General features: G+C 36.6%; 1 protein-coding gene across 10 annotated transcripts in view; it reads left to right on the top strand.

Annotated features, from left to right (window-relative positions):
* Positions 1 to 20,243, top strand: part of BBS9 (Bardet-Biedl syndrome 9) — a 452,928-nt gene that overhangs the window by 22,859 nt on the left and 409,826 nt on the right. For 9 of the 10 annotated variants that reach the window (XM_057732077.1, XM_057732081.1, XM_057732080.1 and 6 more), the window contains 3 exons: positions 1,880 to 2,030; positions 4,782 to 4,846; positions 6,854 to 6,967. In XM_057732077.1, coding sequence (XP_057588060.1) covers positions 1,880 to 2,030; positions 4,782 to 4,846; positions 6,854 to 6,967 — 330 coding nt within the window. The remainder of the gene's footprint in view (positions 1 to 1,879; positions 2,031 to 4,781; positions 4,847 to 6,853; positions 6,968 to 20,243) is intronic. The other variant, XM_057732084.1, reaches the window with a different exon arrangement.

Genomic DNA, 20,243 nt, shown 5'->3' with positions numbered 1-20,243 from the left:
GAACTTGTTGTTTATCCATTCTATGTATAATAGTTTGCATCTGCTAATCCCAAACTCCCAATTCATCCCTCCCCCATCTCGCCTCCCCCTTGTCAGCCATAAGTCTGTTCTCTATGTCTGTGAATGTTTGTTTCATAAATAAGTTCATTTGTATCATATTTTATATTCTACATATAAGTGATATCATATGGTGTTTGTCTTTCTCTGATTTACTTCACTTAGTATGATAATCTCTAGGTCCATCCATGTTGCTGCAAATGGCATTAATTCATTCTTTTTTATGGCTGAGTGGTATTCCATTGTATACATGTATCACATCTCTTTATCCATTTATCTGTCAATGAACATTTAGGTTGTTTCCATGTCTTGGCTATTGTGAATAGTAGCACCAGATTCTTAATGACATGTGTGTCTCTATTCAGGATTGAAATTCCTAGGATAGTACCTCTCTCACAGGGTTACTATGAGGATTTAATGAGTTAGTATATATAAGCTACTTAGACCATTGCCTGGCACATAATAAGCTCTCAATAAATAAGTGTATACAACTCCTTCTTTTAAGTAGATAGAAAAAAAGTCAATGTACTCTACTAATCCAGGGATCTCAAACAATCCAAAGTGTTAGTTTCCTAGGATTGCCATAATGAAGTACCACAAATTGGCTGTCATAAAACAACAGAAATTTATTCTGTCACAGTTCTGGAGTCTAGAAGTCTAAAATCAAGGTGTTGGCAGCACCATGCTACCTCTGAAGCCTCTAGGATCCTTCTTTGCCTCTTTCAGTTTCTGGTAGTCCCCAGGCATTCTTTGGCTTGAAGATGTATCACTCCAATCTCTGCCTCCTTTGTCACATGATCATCTTCTCCTTGCTTGTCTCTGTGTCTTCATGTGGCATTCTCCTCCCCCCCACCCCGTCTCTGTTTTCTCTTCTTATATGGGTACTAATTGAGTCCTTTTACATACCTAATCGACTGTGACCTCATCGTAACTTGATTATAAATGTCTGCAAAGATCCTATTTCCAAATAAAGTCAAAGGTACAGAGGTTAGGACTTCAACGTATCTTTTGGAGGGACACAGTTCAACCCATAATACCTATCCTACAATTTTCCCGTTTTGGACCCAAGACTAGACATTGTAAATCAGAACACTCTGTCTGGTAAGACCTGTGTATTTATTTATTTATTTATTTATTTATTGGCTGCATTGAGTCTTCTTTGCTGAGCATGGGCTTCCTCTAGTCGCCACTAGCGGGGGCTACTCGTTGTGGTGCGCAGGCTTCTCATTGAGCTGGGTTCTCTTGTTGCGGAGCACAGGCTCTAGGCATGCAGGCTTCATTCAGTAGTTGTGGCACACGGGCTTACTTGCTCTGCAGCATGTGGGATCTTCCCAGACCAGGGATTGAACCCATGTCCCCCACAATGACAGGTGGATTTTTAACCACTGCGCCACCAGGGAAGCCTGAAGCCTCAGTGTTTTTACACTGAGTTAATACAGTGTTTTCGACAGCCAAAACCAGGTGTAGAGTTGACACTTCACGATGAAATCACTTTACAACCTGATACTGGTCCTTTGTTAAAAGGTCTTGCTTTGACTGTTTTAAATTATGGCTACTAATACCAAATCAAGGCTTAAGAAAAATGTAATATGTTAGTACATTTGAATATTGGTGAGGTAAAGCTATTTTTGGAATGCTATATGTTATTAAAATAAGTTCACTTTAATTGTATATTCTGTTGGCAGATTGGTGTTTGTATATGAAGCAAAACTGGATTCTTTTAATTTTTAGATTCCTCTTTTAGACATTAGAAATCTTATTTCCAAAAAATTTTTGTTGCTAATTTGTTTCTTCCTATATCTTTAAAAAAATCTCTTTACAGATAAAATAATTGTGGGTAGCTATATGGGATACCTAAGAATCTTTAATCCTCATCCTGTAAAAACAGGAGATGGAGCTCAAGCTGAAGATTTGCTTCTAGAAGTGCATTTACGAGATCCAATACTGCAAGTAGAAGTAGGAAAGTTTGTTTCGTAAGTACAGCCCACTAATTCTGATGTTTTATCTTACTACTTGGTGTATATCAATCCCTTACTGTGTCACTTTTGTGGATTTAAAAAAAAAAAGACTATGAATTAAGTGTATTTCCTGTATATTGTCACTTAGGTGTTCCACATGTACCAAACATTTTAAAATATGGAAACCTGTACATTTAAGATAGAATGATTTAGGACTTTTTTTTACAGTAACAGAACTAAGATGCCTGATGTGTCAGAAGCTTAAAGGAAAAGAGAGAAGCTGTTGAAAAATAACCAAGTAAAGAAATAGAAAGATTCACTCACTGAAAGCACTAATTGTCCAGAATATATAAATGTCTGTTTAAAAAAATTAGACATCATAGCAGTTATGCTATTTGGTGCATAATTTTGAAGCTTTAAAATGAATTACTTATTTAGGGTAGAGAGATCCTTAGTTTCTTAAAAGAAGCCAGCTCAGCCCACAGAGTAAGTCTTTGATTCAAAGTACTTTACTTTTAAACCTAATTTTTTTTTTTAGAAGACCGTTTATTATTTTGCATTTTGTGTAATATGTCTGCTTTTTATTTACTGATGATATTGCTGATTTTATCTTATTTTCATACATGAATTTTCTTAAAATTAAGCCTGTATTTCTTAGTCATTTATAAAAGTATTGTGAAATGTTATGTGGACAGAGGTGGCCTTGTTTTCGCCTACCTTTTATTTTTGAGCCCCCTTTTGCCTTCTTAAGTCTGGGAGTGCCCTAAGCTCTGGATTTTGGCTCACTCCAATGGCTCATCATAATTTATTTGCCTTAGGTTCCACTTGTTCAGGGCCCTGACTCCTAGTAGAAAAACCTAAATGACTGCTCCTGAGCATTAACCCTCTTCTAGTAATATGTTTCATTCTGATGGGAAGCTGCTTCATGGATGCTATAGGCCAGGACATGAGAGGGGACCTTTATGCACTGTGACAGGCTGGATCAGGATTTTATGACTGACGTGGCTGGTAAATATCTACTCCACCTAAAAGCTGCTGATGATTAGGTGCCCACTGAGTACCTAGCACGTATTAAACATGTTGGATTTATAAAGTAAGAAAACAAAAGAATTCTTGCATCTAAAAAGCATTTTTACCTTTTCATTTTTTAAAAAAGTGGAATGCTGTCACATTCGTTTTATATAGTAGTGAGGCTTTCATCTCTGCGATCACTTGTTGGAAGGGAGGAGGTTACCATTAACAAGTGGATACTGTACTAGTATTAATTGACTAGTACTATCTCATTAATCTTATCTATAAGATGTGATCTGCATTTAGAGATAAGGAAACGAGTAGAGCTTAGAGCTTTAGGTCATACAGCCAAGATTCAGACCCAGGTCTGTCTCACTCCATTCTTTACTGTCTTACCATGACATCATGTTCTTTTCCTGTGCATGATGGAAAAATTGTTTTGAATGTTCAGGGTACATATAAAAATTTTTGAAGGTGGTCTTGATTATGTGATAGTTGTGTATGTTTTCATTTTCTGGTAGTAGAGTGAGTTGGTGAGTATTTATGTATTCACTGTAACAATGTTTTGCAGGTATTACCTAACATAATTCTTATTTTATAAGTGAGAAACTCACACTCTGAAAGAGTAAATGATCACAGAAATATCAAAGTGCAGAGTCAAGACCCCAATCCAGGTCTTCAGACTTCAATTATAGTCCTTTTAGTTTAGAACAGAGTCTGCATCAGAGGTCAGACACCAGAGGCCTGCTTGCAGATTAGTTTTAAATTTAAAAGAATTGCCAACATTTAAGAATGAGGAATTTTCACATAAAATCCCTGCTTTCTTGCTTTTCTTGGAAAAAATTTGGCTATCTGGCCACAAGTCCAGAACTCAATAGTCATTGGCCTCCTGTAGTCTCCAGTTGATCACAGCTGTTTACACTGTTTATTCATTTACAACCTTTGCTTGACCCTTGAAGTCTTTGAATTTAGGATTTCTAGATTGTGCTGCGTCTCTGGAAACCACTTGGTAGGGGCTGGGAAGTGTAATGGTGACAGTGACAGTTTATTTCTATTTAAGATTTAGACCAAACTGAAATATTTTCAATACGTTTAGTAAAATTTTAGATCTGGATGTGGTATATGTCATTTACCAATGATGATTAGCATTTTGTGGTGCTTTATACATTACAAGGTGCTTTCACATAATTTTTATTTCCTTTAATTTAAACCCCTTATTTTCCAAAAGGGGAAATAGACTTAGAGAGTGTAAGTGACTTGCCTAAGGTCATAGATCAGTTAGCCTGTGAACCAGGACCAGAACGTGGGTCTCTTTCTCTCTCTCTCCTTCATTCCCTCCCTGCCACACTGCTTGGCTTGTGGGATCTTAGTTCGCTCTGACCAGGGATCGTACCTGTGTCCCCTGCAGTGGAAGCGCAGAGTCTTAACCACTGGCCTGCTAGGGAAATCCCACATGAATCTCTTTATTGTAGGAGAGCACTCATGAAGGGGCCTCTGATATGACTCTTTCTGGGAGACTCCCTTTTGGCTTCAATCTGAAGGCAACTCCTTGAGGCAGAGTCCTTGGGCCTCTGGGATTGTCAAAGTGGCTGTTTGTTTTTAAATTTATTTTTCAGTTTTGAATGTTATCTAGTGAATTATTTAGTTCACTCATGATAGGTTATGGTTATAATCTCTTTTTAAAATCATTTTGTCATTTTTTGAGTTACATCTGAAACTAGTATCTAAACTTTTAAAAATTTCCCCATTTTTCAGAGGTACCGAAATGCTTCATTTGGCTGTGTTGCATTCTAGAAAACTGTGTGTCTACTCTGTCTCAGGTAAGAAACATTTTTTTCTAATGTAGAATTTGTATTCAAATCTAGACTTCTTAATTTTATGTAAGAATAGTTAATATTGACTCAGTGGAAGGTTTTCTTATCTTGGTTAACATTTTCCCATTGTTTATTTATTCTTTCAGGTACAAAGGCTATTACATTTTCTTGGTCTGCTATTTCCATGCATACTTAAATTTCTATCACTGTAGAGGGTTTCTTGGAATCTTCTTCCTGTGAGGAATTGTGTGCAGGATTGCTTATGACTAATAGAGGACAATTATGGGTACTTAGGACACGAGTCTTAAGAAATGTTCGCTAGCAACAACAAAATTCATTAGATGCTGACTTATGGTGGTTTAAAGTACATTTTCTTTGGTGAACCTCAAGTATTTCTCTTTACAGTTCCAATTTCTTGGTTTCTGGTTGTCTTAACTCAACCAGACCTCAAGGTATTTATTTGAGGCTTATGCAGGTTTTATTCTCTGACATGGTTCTGTGGGTACCAGTATGAAAGTTAATTATGATTTGGTCTCAGCATTTTGGCCCTTAATAAATATAAAAAGGTAACTTACAAATTTTGTTTCAGTTATTAGATAAATTTTAGTTCAAATTGACAGTTATTTTTATGATGTCAATATGGGGGAATTTTTTAACAGATACAATAAATCTGAGTGACTATGGACCTATTGCATATACAAAAGATACTCTCCTTTGGAATTTGCTGTAAATATTAGCTTCTAGGATTTGGATTTCTCACACCCATTCTCTTGATTTGGGCTTTCTTTGTGTTTTGCTTTCAATTTGAGTAATGATTCATATTTACTGTCACTGAGCTGGATATTCTTATGCCATCTCTTTTTGGGGTGACTCTGGAGACCTAGTTTGAGTACTGTGTCCTTTATCAGCTATGTGATTTTGGGGGGAATTTATGAAAAATTTTTTAAAACTTAAGGTGCCTCAGTTCTAAAATGGAAGTAGAAATACTTATGTTCTTACAACCTCAGTGTGCACTGGTAAATTCTTCTGGACAAAAAACAGAAACAAAAACAAAAACAAAAAAATGAATGCACATGTATAAATATGTATACACCTACATACATACAAATATATATATTTAGATTGTTTTAATTATGTAATGTTATCCAGTTTGGGACTATTTCATTTGCTCTGTGATATTTTAATTTTTTCTTTAACTTTTGCATTTTTGAATGAATGACAAAGATGCTTCTTAACGAAAAATGTTGCATTTGGAATCATTTTTCTTTCTAACACCTCTTTTAATCGTAATGTTCTTGCCTGATCACTAGGCTGTAGCTCTAATTGTATACACTCTAGAAAGCCTAACAACTAGAGAATAAAATATAGATATAGAATCTTTTCATTTGAAATGAACTACAGAGTGATTGTAGGACATATGATCTATTAAATGCAGGGAAAGGATTTTTCTTTGTTTTGAAGGAGATTCTTCTTGGCAGACTTCAGAGAAAACATATTGTCTTATTTACTTGCTGAGGGAAGCTTTAGATCTCTCTATTAAATTAGAACATAATGTATTAGGGGCTTGAATATTTTGAGAGTTGGGACAGAAAATTAAATTGCTTGAAAGTGTGGGGAATTTTTTTCTTAGACCCTTTGAATCATGTCTTTGCTCTTTCATTGTTATAAGTGCAGGGAACTTAACCTCATTTATTTCAGAACTGAAATTGGAGTATTTTGTTGTTATTTAACTAATTACACTTCACTCGGACATAATGGAAATAGATAATAAAATGTCACCCAAGACAGTATTTCATCTAATGGTATATTCTAGCTGAGACTTAAAATGTTTTAACTGTGCTGGCATTCTGTGTCATCAGTATGCTAATTGTTTATAATACATATGTTTTTGTGCTTTGTCATTTTAAATTTCACTGAAATTGAATTACTTGGAATTGGTATGGAGGATGAGAAGATATTAATATTTTTTAATGCAAGCAAATACAAAGCAATCCTTTTATTTTTTCTTTTTAGGAACCTTGGGTAATGTGGAACATGGGAACCAATATCAGATCAAATTGATGTATGAGCATAATCTTCAGAGAATAGCCTGCAATATGACTTATGGATCATTTGGTGGTGTAAAAGGTAATTTGCATTTGATCATGAGTGTGCTATTGTAAGGACCAGAATATTTTCCATATAAAAAGAGAGGATTATGTGGTATGAATCTCAGAGAAAGTTAAACATATTTTATTGAAACTTTATGTTCAAATACTTGGGCAAAGTAATAAAAAAAGAAAACTTTAAACATTGAATGTGTATGATTTTCATATAACCAGCACTTTTATGTGGTCTACAGAAACATTTCTAAAACTGTCTTTTCTTCAGATTTTGTCTTTTATACATGAGCTGACTGAAATTGAGCTTTTCTGTGGTGGAACTGTGTGCCTGCCCCTCTCAGTGGAAAAAGGGATTGATCTCTTCATTGATGGAGGTCTCTGCTCTACTTGGTATAGGCAGGGTGAAGTTGTAGACTCCTGTGTCCACCTCACCCACCTCCAGGGCCACTGTAGAGGGTTGTGCAGATTGTTTCTAAAGCAGGGCACCTGGACCAGGGGCATGTGAAGACTGAAATGCAGACCTGATCCTGCTCTTCAGGCCATGTGCCCTGGCCTGGAATAAACATCCCCAGAGGAAGGATGCCTTTCCTAAATTTCACAAAGGCATCACCTTTACCCGGTACTGGCTCAGTGAGGCTAGGTTCCTCCCACCCTGGTGGTATCTTTTTCCAATTAGCACAAGCGCTACCACCCCAGTTCTAGAGCTTCTTGAGTTACCAGGGGTTGGTGCTTGCTTGTGTATACTGTTGCTGTTGGCGTGAGAGAATTATTTACAATCTAACTCCTCTCACTTAACTATGACAGGGTGATAAAGTAGCTGCTGGTGCTGAAATGAGGATAGGAAGCCAGGTGGTGACACTTACCTGTGTGACTGTGTGTGTGTGTGTGTTAGTGGGGGGGTGAGGGGGTGGGGGCGCATCTGCTGAACATGTAACTAGGGATTTTATAATATAGCTCTCTTTGGGCTCAAGTTTTTATGAGCTTTGTGTGAAACTGTTGTGTTAATAAAAAGTAGGCTACCTATGTTAGATTTTTTTTTAGTGACATGAAAAAATGTCTTTATTTTGGAAGTATCCTTCATTCATGTGAACTCATTTTTTTCATACATAAAGGTAAAGGCAAGAAAGAATATTTTGGGTGGTAATGTACAAATAAACATTTTGTGTAATTAAAGTGGTATGAAACAAAACACTTGGCTGGATTGCAGTGTTGCTTAACTTAAGTAACAGGAATGTTTGGATTATTTGAAGAATATGGGAGATGTCTAGAGTTAGATGAAGAGAGGAGAGAAAAAGCTAAAACTTGATGAGAGGCTAACTTCTGTGAGGTGTCCCCTCCCAGCTTCAGCTGTTAGAACTGATTTCCACTGTTCTTTAAAAAAATGTCTGATATGATCGGGGAACCTAGGTCTCCCTTGTTTAATTAAATGTTTTCACTGTTCTTTCCCCTACTATATCCCCAAAAGAAAAATTGCTAAGTTCTGTACATCTGGAGTAAAAAAAGATATTATATTAGGAAAAAGTGCTTTGGCTAAATGAAAGTGTTTTTATTTTTTGGTAGCATCAATACATTTATTTTTAAAAGGACGATTCTTTAGATCACATGTCAAATGTTATCTTACATTGATTGCACTGTACTTTTAGTTTTATTACCAGATCAAGTTAACCTAATGAAAATAAAGTTTTAAATAAATTAAAGAAATTCCTTGCTTTTGTGTGACATTTTTGCTAGATTCATTATTGGACTTTCAAAGTAATTAGAGTTGCTACTAGTTTTGAAAAGAATAGGAAACTTTGTGCTTATATATTTTCTCTGCGTTCTTAAATTATGCCTTACATTTAAGAAGAACCTTTTGAAAAAAACAAGAGGCAATTATAACAATCTTACTTTCCTATGGTTAAGCAAGATATCCCCCAATTTGAAACAGAGAGATACCCAAGTAGCAGAAGCAATTATTCTGTTCCACGGGTTTGAAGCACTTACATATCATTGAAGTATCTAAAAGAAAACATGAAAAAGTAATGGGGTGGTAAATTAGTAAAAATTAGCCATTTTGGTGGATAGGCAGGGGGACTGGGGAGTCACTACTAATGGTTATAAGGTTTCTTTCTGGGATGATGAAAATGATCTCAGATTATGGTGATGGTTGCACAACTCTATAAATACAGTGAAAACTGTTGAGTTGTATCTTAATTGTCAAACTGTTAAAAAATTATCGATGGGATAAAACTTTCTGCTAGAGTGGTGGTAGTACAGTCTGTACATCCTACGTGGCTTGTGGCCGTGTGATATTTTACAATACTCTTATAAAGTAGATTGGCTGTTAAGAACTGTGAAAATGTTATTGAATGCTGATATGTGGTTTATGTGAATGTGTATTAGGAAATGATCCAACATGAAAAAGTCATATCAAGTTGCCATGTATTTAATTATTTCCTTCCTCTTTCTGTCCTCCCTTCCTTTTGTATATACATGTATTTATTTGTAATATAGAAAAATTAGAAGTGATATAAATGAGTAATAGAGGAGAATGATTAAGTAAGTTTTGATGCAAAGATTCAGTGGTTTATTATGAAGCTGTTAAGGTTAAGTTTGTTTTGCTGAAATGAACATCTTTGAATATAAATCTTTGTCCAGGTTTGATTATGTCCCTAGGATAGAATGTAGAAGTGGAGTTATTGAGTCAGAAGGTTACAAAATGCTTTTTTTCTCAGAAAAGCACCCCTGCAAAATCAATAAATAAATTGTAAAAAGTGGAGAACATAAGAAGAAAGTAAAAGTCACCCCAAGAAATGCACATTTCAAAAGAAAGCCTATTTTCTAAGCCTGATGCCACTAGTGTGTGTCTAATATGTACCTCATAGGAGAGAGTGGGTCAATCTTTTAATCTGAAAACTTCCCTGGACTTGTTATGAGGTTTTTTTCTTTTTTCTTTCCTTTCCTTTTTTTTTTTTTTTAAATCTGAGTTTAAAAAAGGAAATTTAAAAATTCCTGTCTTCTGCCTTCCTCTGTATTTAAGATGTTGTCTTGTGGAATTATTGAGTTGGGTAATCGTGTCAGTAGTCCTCAAGAAAGGAGTTAGGCAAAAAGAAAACCTAGCAGCCTGTTAAACGACTGTGTTTAAAGCACTGAAAGGTAGAGGGAGTTTATTTGGTTTGCGTATCAGAATGAACTACCACTAGATGGCAGTCCTCTACAACCTTGGGCTTTAGTTGGGTCTCCCTTTGAATACAAAGGTATGGTTAAGAAGTCACTAATGGAAGAATTTTTATCCCAAATAATACTTTGCCTTTTACTAAAAATAAATGTAACTTCTTCAGGCTGCAGAAGAGCAATGGAGTGGTTTTTAGAAAATTAATTATTATAGGTAACATCTCAGAATGTAATGTAAAAATTCTTTCTATCCGTGCTTCTCAAATTTTAATTTGCATCTGAATCATAATGGGATCATGATAAAATTGTATGTTCTGACTATGTAAGTCTGGAATTGGACCTGAGAGTTTGAATTTCTGACAGTCTCCCAACTGATGCCAAGTTGCAGAGATCTAGAGATTTGCTGCCACCCTGCATCTACGGAGTGTTTATTTTGTACCAGGCACTGTCCTAAGTGCTTTACAGGTTGAGGAACTTAAGATGTACTTAGTAAATGGTAGAGGAGGGATTCCAACCCAGGCTCTCTGCTTCTAGTATCTTATGGTGTTAACCACGCTAAACTGGGCTACCTAGGCTGTGAGTAAATTTGCCTTCTTCCTGATTCAGGAAAAAAACTTTCCTGTTAGAAAGACGTGTACTTGGTTTGGATAACTTTGGTCATTCATAGATTATGGAAAACATGTTGGGTAGTTTCTGGGTCAGATATTTGCTTTCTCAATTTCATTTTTTTGGGTTGGTGCTTTGGTTTATAAGAAAAGTACCCCCTAAAGTAATCAGAAAGGGTATATATGGGGGGGGTAATATATTATTTGAAATTAGCAAAAGAGTAATTACTGTTTTTTTCTAACCTGGTTTTGTTTGCTTGTTTGTTAAGAAAATCTTTCAAAAATAGCCTTTATACATTTGAGAAACTCAAAGGTGCATTCATTTGGTGCAGTAAGTTTTGGTTGTACCTCAAGCTATGTTACGATGTCTATTAATAAAAAAGAAGTGCTAAGGAAATAGGAAATCTAGTTTTAGGAACTATTTGAAGAATATTTGCCTAATAGCTTTCATTATTCAAACTACTACCTACCATTCCAGAATTTAAAGAAAAATTCTTTCCATATTATACTTTTTAGAGGGAAATGATTGAAATGTGCAATATTAGTGGCTATATTGGGCTTTCTTTTTTTTAACAGAGGGATGTGAAAGATGTGTTTGAAGTTTAGAATGTTTATAGTTTCTTTGATTTTAATCTTAAGCTGCTTTTTTGAAGGAACATGTGACTCTGGGTTTTTGTAAATATGGGGGTTTATCTTTGCTTTTTATCCTATTAACAAATTAATGCTTGCAAACTTTAGTGAGTGGCATGAGCATGGACAAGCAAATTATAGTTTGGAAATATACTAAATCAATTTTGAAAAGGTAGATTTGAATTAATTTAAAAATATGTTACTAAAATTGGTGCTATTTATTTTGCTTGGTAATTTGAACTCTACTTGTTTTTGAAAAAAGGAACAAATGGTATTTCTGCCAGATTTTCCTCTGCTTTTGTTTCGCTGTGTCACTGCAACTTCCGATGGTTGTTGACATGTGCTTTACCTAATTAAGATATGCTTGCCATTTCAGAATAGTATTTAAAAAAGGACAGCACTAATATTTACTGACAAGGGACTTCTCTGGTGGCACGGTGGTTAACAATCTGCCTGCCAATGCAGGGGACACAGGTTCAAGCCCTGGTCTGGGAAGATTCCACATGCCGCAGAACAACTAAGCCTGTGTGCCACAACTATTGAGCCTGCATACCATAGCTACTGAAACTCATGCACTTAGAGCCTGTGCTCTGCAACAAGAGAAGCCACCGCAATGAGAAGCCCACGCACCACAATGAAGAGTAGCCCCTGCTCACCACAACTAGAGAAAGCCCGCCCGCAGCAACCAAGACCCAACCCAGCCAATAAATAAATAAATAAATAAATAAATTTATAAAAAATAATAAAAAAAAATTTACTGACAAAAAGCCAGTGGTGGAATGAAGAAAGAATGTTATTGTTTTAAGGTAAAAAACTATGTATACTTAGCTTGGTAAAATATGATACTTTATGTAGTCTGTGTAATGTATCTTGCTACTATCAAGATAAATTTGAGCTAAAATTTCCTTTACTCATAATGTGACTTAGAGACCCTATAGTTAGTTACATCCTCAGTTACCCAAAATTTGTCCTGTAGGGCTGAGACAGGTTGGTGAACCTTATAATGTATAGTGATCTTTCAACTGTGCAACAAGGACAGTGGGAAGAAATAGTTGATTTGTTGGAGATGTATGGGAACTTTCAGGGACTAGAGCAAGTGTGGTAATTGCATCATCTCTCTTTCTGCCTGTTTGTCCGTCCGTCCATCCATCCATCCATCCATCCATCCATCCATCCATCCATCCATCCATCCATCCATCTACCCAGCCATCCAATGCCCATTTACTGAGAGTCTTCTGAATGCCCAGGCACTGTACTAGTTTCTCAGAGTAAAAAGATTATGATGTCTTTGAGGAGAAGTCTTTGAGGACACAAGATGAAATCTTGATCTGGTGAACAAAATGCCTATCTGTTTATTTATTTTGGCTGCATTGGGCCTTTGTTGCTTGCATGCGGGCTTTCTCTAGTTGTGGCAAGTGCGGGCTACTCTTTGTTGCAGTGCATGGGCTTCTCATTGTGGTGGCTTCTCTTGTTGCTGAGCACGGGCTTTAGGCATGCGGGCTTCAGTAGTTTCAGCATGCGGGGTCAGTAGTTGTGGCTCGAGGGCTCTAGAGCACAGGCTCAGTAGTTGTGGTGCAGGGCTTAGTTGTTCTTTGGCATATGGGATCTTCCTGGCCCAGGGATTGGACCCATGTCCCTTGCAATTGGCAGGTGGATTCTTAACCACTGCACCACCAGGGAAATCCCAGTCGTAAATTTTTCTTTTTCATGAGAGTATTTCTATTTTGAACTTACATGGTAACAGACAACTCAAGACTTAAAGAAGTGTTACCATCAAAACCCAGAACTTCCCAATTTATGTTTAGGCCACAATTCTGCTTTTCCATTGGGTATGCTTCTTTTTTCTCTCCAATCTTGCCTTTGGTACAACTGAGAATTCTTTTGATTGCAGTTGACAGTTGGCTTAAGCAAGACTAAGAAATTTACTGGTTCTCATCATCTGGGCCTTCAACGTGATCAGATCTGGTCTCTCTCTTTTCATCTTTTGCTTCCATTTCCTTGGACTGTCTATTTCCCCCTAGTTACAAAATGGCTATAGCAGCTCTAAATCTTACTTCTCAGATTCTAGTCCATGTGAAAAAGTGCCTGCTTTCCTCCCAGAAGGCTCAGCAAAGCTCTCTTTCCAATTCAGTGGCTCTGGTTGGGCATCTCTGAACTGTTACTGTCGTTGCCACCAAAGAAATGTGGTTACACTTTGGCCACAGTTACTTGTGCTGGAGGTATGGTTGATTCTCCTTTTACGAATAAGGCTGAGAGTGGGGAGGGGTGGATCTTTGGGGGAATATCAGTGACTAATTAACTGTGGTGAGTTTGAGGATTTCAGAGCTTGTCAAGTCAAAGGACTATGAGATGGCAGTAGCACACAATGGGCTTTATTTGGGTGGTACTTTGATAGGATTTCTTGTGAGGGGAATTCCCTTACAGCAGGCGCTCTTCCAGAGACAGTGACACAGAACCACCACCCAGAAGGGGAAGAGGGCAACGAAACTCCCAGGGGAGGGGGAAAGTTGAGTGGGGCTTATGTGTCTAGGTGATGTTGCTCAGATGCACGATAGTTAGTCTTGGTTAGGGAGCTGTGAAGGGCACCCATGACTTGGAGTCTTTTATAGCCCCAGAATTTGTCTTACGTGTGGCTAGCACTTGTTAGGTGCAGTTTTGCAGGGTATGCAAAGCAGGCACACTCTAAATGGGTAAATATATGCTAATTTGGTCTCTTTTTAAAGTAATTGGAGGTGTGAAAATTTGAGTTTGGTATCTGTGGGCTTTGAGCTCACTGTCAGCCTGCTGTGAGGAAGTAAACAGTGTAGGGTAAGATGCCTTTTCCTTAAAATGGCAAAAGATTTCACACATTGATTTTAAACCTATGCACATTTTATATTCTGGGAAAGTTGTCTTGAGGTGCACATAGGGTGTGTCTGATCACAGCTCAGGATCTTTGGTAACAGTGTCTGCAGGTGGATGGAGAGTATCCTGTATCAGCACTCTGGGACTAATGAGGAGTACCTTGGATCAGTACTGTGGGACTGATGGGGGGGAGTACACTGTATCAGTACTTTGGGACTGATGGGGAGCATGTGTGATAGCACTTCTGACAGTCATCAATGCCCTTTGCTGATTCTTGGTTCTGTTTTTTCTTCATCTATCTTTCATATGTTATCTTCCCCTTTCTCTCTCTTCTTGCGTTTTTTTGTAGTGTGTTTGTGCATATGCCAGGGCAATCTCTCTTTGTCTTGCTCAAGTGTAGCCAGGTCAGCTCTGTCTGGGCCTTTTTATGGTGCTGGTGAATTTTCCTTGGCTTTACTCCCACCCAGCCAGAGATGAGTTTGTTTTCCTTTCTGACACACAGTTTTGAGGGCTAGATGTTGCTCAGTGGGTATCTGTGGCTGTGGTAGCCATACTAGACCATCTGGCCTCAGCCCTGTCTTTTGTGGTTTTGTTAATTGTCTTAAATCACTGTTTACTCCACCTGGATGGCCTTTAACTTCTTATCTTGGAAGCTGGGAAGGTATTCTCAGACTGTGAATCTTCTATATGCTGACTTCCTCCCCTACTCCCCATCTTCCTCCCATCCCCTACTTTTCTTCTGGCTGCCTGTGGGTATGTGTGAGGCTTCTCTAGCTCATCTTCCCCTCCTCATACTCATCATCACTGTTGGAGATATTTAGTGTGGCTGCTATTTTTATGGTCTGTGGCCTTTACTGCTGTTTTTCTTTTGGCAGAAAAAACACCAGCATGGTAAAATATGTTCTTCTTGTCTGATAGGAAGGGAGTGTGGTAAAGGTAGAGCTTCTGTCATTCTGGGCGTTTCCATTTCTCCGGGCTGCCTACATTCCTTCTAGATCTGTCTTTCCCGAAGTTTGGGAGTTAAATAAGATTTTCAGAATTTTGTTTATTCACAGTCTTGCCACCCTTCCTCCTTCTGTGGAGTTTGTATTTAGTACCTTCACTAAGTCTAGCCCTGAAGATTCTTGGAAATATGCACTAAGTCTAGCCCTGAAGATTCTTGGAAATATCTGCGTTTCTTGATGTCACCATTTTTTGGAGGTTATGGCATGAAGTTGTGTTCTTTCTCTTATTCCACTGCTGCTGGTTATGTTTACTATTCTTTTTATCATTTAATTATTTGTTTGTTTAGTCCACAGTGTTACATTTTTGAAAGGGTTTTTTGAAAGTAGCCCCTGGACTGCCAGATTTGATGAAGGGATTTTATTGTAAAAATTCTTGTGGATTTAACAGTTTTGTTGTTTGAATGATTCTGGTAGACTCCTGGATAGATGATCTTTTATTTTATTTCTATTATTTGAGCTGTTTATTTAGTACAGATTAATTTCTTTATACTTGATGTGAATGTCTTTTTGCCAGATTGTTATTGAATTTTAAATTGTGTGTGTTTTAATGTGGTCAAATCGTTCCTTTCCTGTTCAACTTATTCTATTTGTTCTAAGCTTAGAAAGAGCTCTCCCTTGCAAAGTTTTGATGTATCTGTCTTCTGTAGTTTGATTTTCCAGCAGGAATTTTTATATTTATTTATAGAGAATACTATATGGAGAGAGCTAATATTGTCTTCTTTATGTTGTTTTATTGCATTTAACCCTGTAAGATAAGTGACTTAATTTAAACCATTTCCCAGATTGGGAAACAGAAGCTCACAGACCACAAGTGTCTTGCTGCAAATCATACTTGGGCAGAGGGAGGCCTTGAATCCAGAGTTATATGATTTGTGGACTTAAAAAATTATTCGCAACCTAAAAGTTGAGGGTTATGTTTTATTCAGTGGGAACTTTTAGAGTTTCAAGCCCAGGAGGCAGCATCTCAAGTAACCCTGAGAAAACTGCTTGGAGGAGGCGTGGGGGGAGCCAGGTTATATAGACGTTTTGCAGCAAAGTGCAGGTAGTTGGGAACATCAAAAGATTATTGTTAATTGAAGGAAACCAGATATCCCAGCGCTTTTCTCTGTATGGGAAGATGCATGAATCTAGGATCACTGAAATCATTCTTTTGATATGCACCTCAGCTATCTGGGGCCAGTATCTGGTATTTTCATATACTGAGTTTCCTCAGGGCTCATCGTAGGGAGTGGCTACGGTCTGATGGCTACGAGATGGCGGGTATTCTTTCCTTCCTGAGTTTCCTCAGGGCTCACCAGCTCACGTTGGAGAGCTGCAATTGCTGATGACTGTGACATCCTTGTTTACTGATATGGCAGGAAATATTCCATTTCTCAGATTCTAAAGCCTATGTTATTTCTAATACATTACCTCTTATTTATTGCCTTCCTAGTTAGAGGATTTATGTGAACTGTGAGAGAGGCAGGGGAGGGAGGCTTTTCTGTGAGCTTAATGCACAGAGACCATGTTTTTTGTTTACCATTGTGTGACTAATGTCTTGCAGAGTCCTTGGCACATAGTGGGCTAAATGAGTATTTGTTGAGTGAATGAAGCAAAATAGCCATGTAATTGAGCAGGGCCAATGTCATACACATCAGGCTTTCAAGTTTATTTTTCAGAAACAAATGTTAGCCCAGACCTCATTCTAGCCAACTTCTGAATTTTGTTTTCTTCTTTAACAAGCACATGTTGAATATCTACTACAGTACATGGGTTATGGTAGGTACTGTTAACCACCATAGTGGTAAAAGTGGAGGTGATTACTTGGACTTTCTGGATTCACCTTTGCTCAAATTGTTTCTCAATATGCCAGTGGGGCAGCACAAGTCAAACTTACGAGTAGAAATAATCAGTTTTTTCATCTACTTGGGGTTGTGTTTCTATACATTATTCATCCTTTTGTTATTAATATGTTTTTCAGCATAAAATGTGATATTTAAAATTGAGTATTTGTGATAATGTGCACAAATTTAAAAGTTTTTATTTTTCAAAAATTATTAAGATTCTCAGGACTTCCCTGGTGGCGTAGTGGCTAAGACTCCACACTCCCAATGCAGGGGGCCCGGGTTCAATCCCTGTGCAGGGAACTAGATCCCACATACATGCCACAGCTAAGACTTTGCATGCTGCAACTAAGGAGCCAGCAAGTCGCGACTAAGACCCAGTGCAACCAAATAAAAAAAATAAATAAAATGCACCATTATTTAAAAAATTATTTAAATTCTTTAATATCTAGTATAAAAGATATTTCTTCTTTTTAATGCTTTTATCTCTCTTCTTTTTGTGCCTTGTTAAAGCTCATTTTCCTTTAATTCTTCCAGTTCTTTTATTTTACTTTGATTTTTTCTGTCAAATGGAACTTCAAAAAAATAGAATTTTTATCAAGGAAAGGTTAACATCAGAGTGTAGACATAATATGGGCATGGTATAGATTATAAAGGTCTCACAGCACAGTAGTCCCACGTTTGTGATGGAGGTGGAAAGAAAATACTATATATAAAAGGTTCAGTGTATTTGGGAATATAATTGCTAGTAAAGGAGGTGAACAGATTTTACTAATAATATATATGAGCATGGTGGAATATTTTTTAAATCATAAAATGACTTCTGTAAGCTTGTATGGGATTATATTGTCACATAAATAAAAATTCATGAATTCTTTGGAATAAAAAGCCTGCCAAAGAAAATAGTGAATTGAAGAATAAGTAAATCACCTTTGCCTCATCTTGAGGCAACCCTAGATAATCAGATCCTCAGCCTTCAAATAACTTCTAATTGTCTAAACTGGGGCCTTTTTCTTGTCTGCCAAGGAAGTGTATTAGTGGCCACATGTGGTTGCTGAGAGGCTATGCTTCCCAAAGCCATCTGGTTTCTTTGATTGCCATCTAGAGAGTGAACTGATATGCTCAAGTGGGGTGAATGAACAGCCAGAACACAGCCTTGCTTTTTTGTGTAGGGGTATTAGTGCTAATAAAAGATTAATGCTATTTTCCTTATAGGGAATCAAAAGATAATGTTTTGATAACCCTTGTCTCACCTAGTGAACCATATGGCCCCTCTATTCCAATAGATATGCTTGAAATGTTGGAAAACAATGTTATGGAAGAATCCCTATGCTGCGCTGGCTCCCATTCCTTGCTTAAGCATTAAAGTATAGGTGTTTTATAATATTGGAGAACTTCCCTCATTTGTTTTTAAGATCTTTTATGGATCCACAGTGAAAAGTTGGAAGATCAAGGGGATGATAGTGTTGATTCTCATCCTGTGCTGGTTTTTCTCATATATTTGGTATTCATTTATAAAATCTCTGGTCCAAGACCCATAAAACAATGTTACTTTCAAATAGCTCTTCCTGTATATTATGTTTTATAAAACCTTTAGTTTCTGGGGGAAGGTTATAAAGAGAGTTCCCTGTGGTCTGCAAATTCATTTTTTTACATGATCATTTAAAGTTGTTACTTTTCCTGAAAGGTGGATTCTGATTCCCTCTATACGTCCGCTATAGAAACTTAGTGGTTAAATGCCTGCTTGCCTGCTATTGCTAAAAGGGGGAATGGTTAAAAAGAATATTTAAAATTTTTTGGTGGTGTTTGAAAAAAATACTTTCTTTCATGGTGGCCAAATGCCAAGGCTGGAAAAGTGTTTGGGGAATGTCTGTGGTCAGGACTGCCTTTGACAAGAGGATGGTTAAATATGGTAGTCTTGATAGGATTTGACAGCCATTTTTGATCTCTAGATATATTTCATCATGGTCCCCTTCTTAAGAGTGGAATAACTAAGCTATTAAATATTTTACTCAATTGAGAAGGAAAATGATTACCATAAAACTACTTTATTCAGATGACTGTGATATAAACGGTTCCAACAATTTAGAAATTCATCTACAAAACACATTGTCATGGGAAATGAACAACATTAACCCTTTTCCATTCTACATGGAAACTCTTACTTGCAGATTTAAATTGTAAAGCACAAGTAGAGATATATGTTAATGCCTAATATGAAAAACAAATGTTTGTGTTGACTACCACCATGTTAAGAGTATTTTCAATGTGTATTAGTAGTACTCTGTGTAGAGGTTATACATACAAAGTAAATTTTAAGTAGATTATCTTTTTGATGGACATTTGGGTGGTTTCCAATTTTTGGCTAAAGTGAATAAAGCTGCTGAATATCCTTATATAATTCTTTATGTGGACAGTACAAAAATAAAAGTGTTAAACAAATATAGGATGATTTTTAAAATTATACTGCTACAATTTTCCCCAGCCTTTTTACTGTTAAATTTTTAAAAGACATTCAAGATTATTGAGAGTAGAGTTCTAATATTAGTCGGCATGCTTTATGTGCAAGGGTAATATTGTGTGTGTTTACTTCTTAAACATTAAAGATATAAAATGTGTACCTTCAGTATTTCATATAGTACGTAATTTACTATTCTAGCTCATTTAGAGTATCAGAAATTAATAAGCTTGGCATATCAGAATAAGCCCTCCCATCTTATATTAATAATTTTTTAAAGAACTTTTATGGAGATATAACTGACATACAATAAACTGTGTGTATTTAAAGTGTACAATTTGATATTTTTTTCTTATTAGTAAAATATATATGGCAATCCCAATCTCCCAATTCATCCCACCCCAACCCCCCCTTATATTAATATTTAAAATGTATTTCTGCCTAAGTTAAAAATAAGCAGGGTTTTTAAACCAAATTTCCTTACATTGAAATTTGTGAATAAGAATCTTTTAAAGTAGCATTTCTAGATCTTTGCTAAAATAAGACAGTACTATTTAATACGGAAACAATAACTGAGAAGTATTCCTAAATCTAATTTGGAAAGTTATATTCATGATTTTAGGGGACTATGAACATAAAAACGTGAGTGGAAAATTAAGATTTCATATGGCTTTTTGCAGCTGGTTGATTAAGTTCTATACAGTTCATTGTCCTAAAGATGAAATTTGTGCAAGGTTTTGGAAGGCAAGAGTTGTACATTAAAAGTGCTTGTTTCTGAGGTAGT

Source organism: Hippopotamus amphibius, chromosome 4 (assembly GCF_030028045.1).
Source record: "Hippopotamus amphibius kiboko isolate mHipAmp2 chromosome 4, mHipAmp2.hap2, whole genome shotgun sequence".
Lineage (NCBI taxonomy): Eukaryota > Metazoa > Chordata > Mammalia > Artiodactyla > Hippopotamidae > Hippopotamus > Hippopotamus amphibius.
Note: the sequence above shows the minus strand (reverse complement) of the source record. Positions and strands in the feature narration are given on the sequence as shown.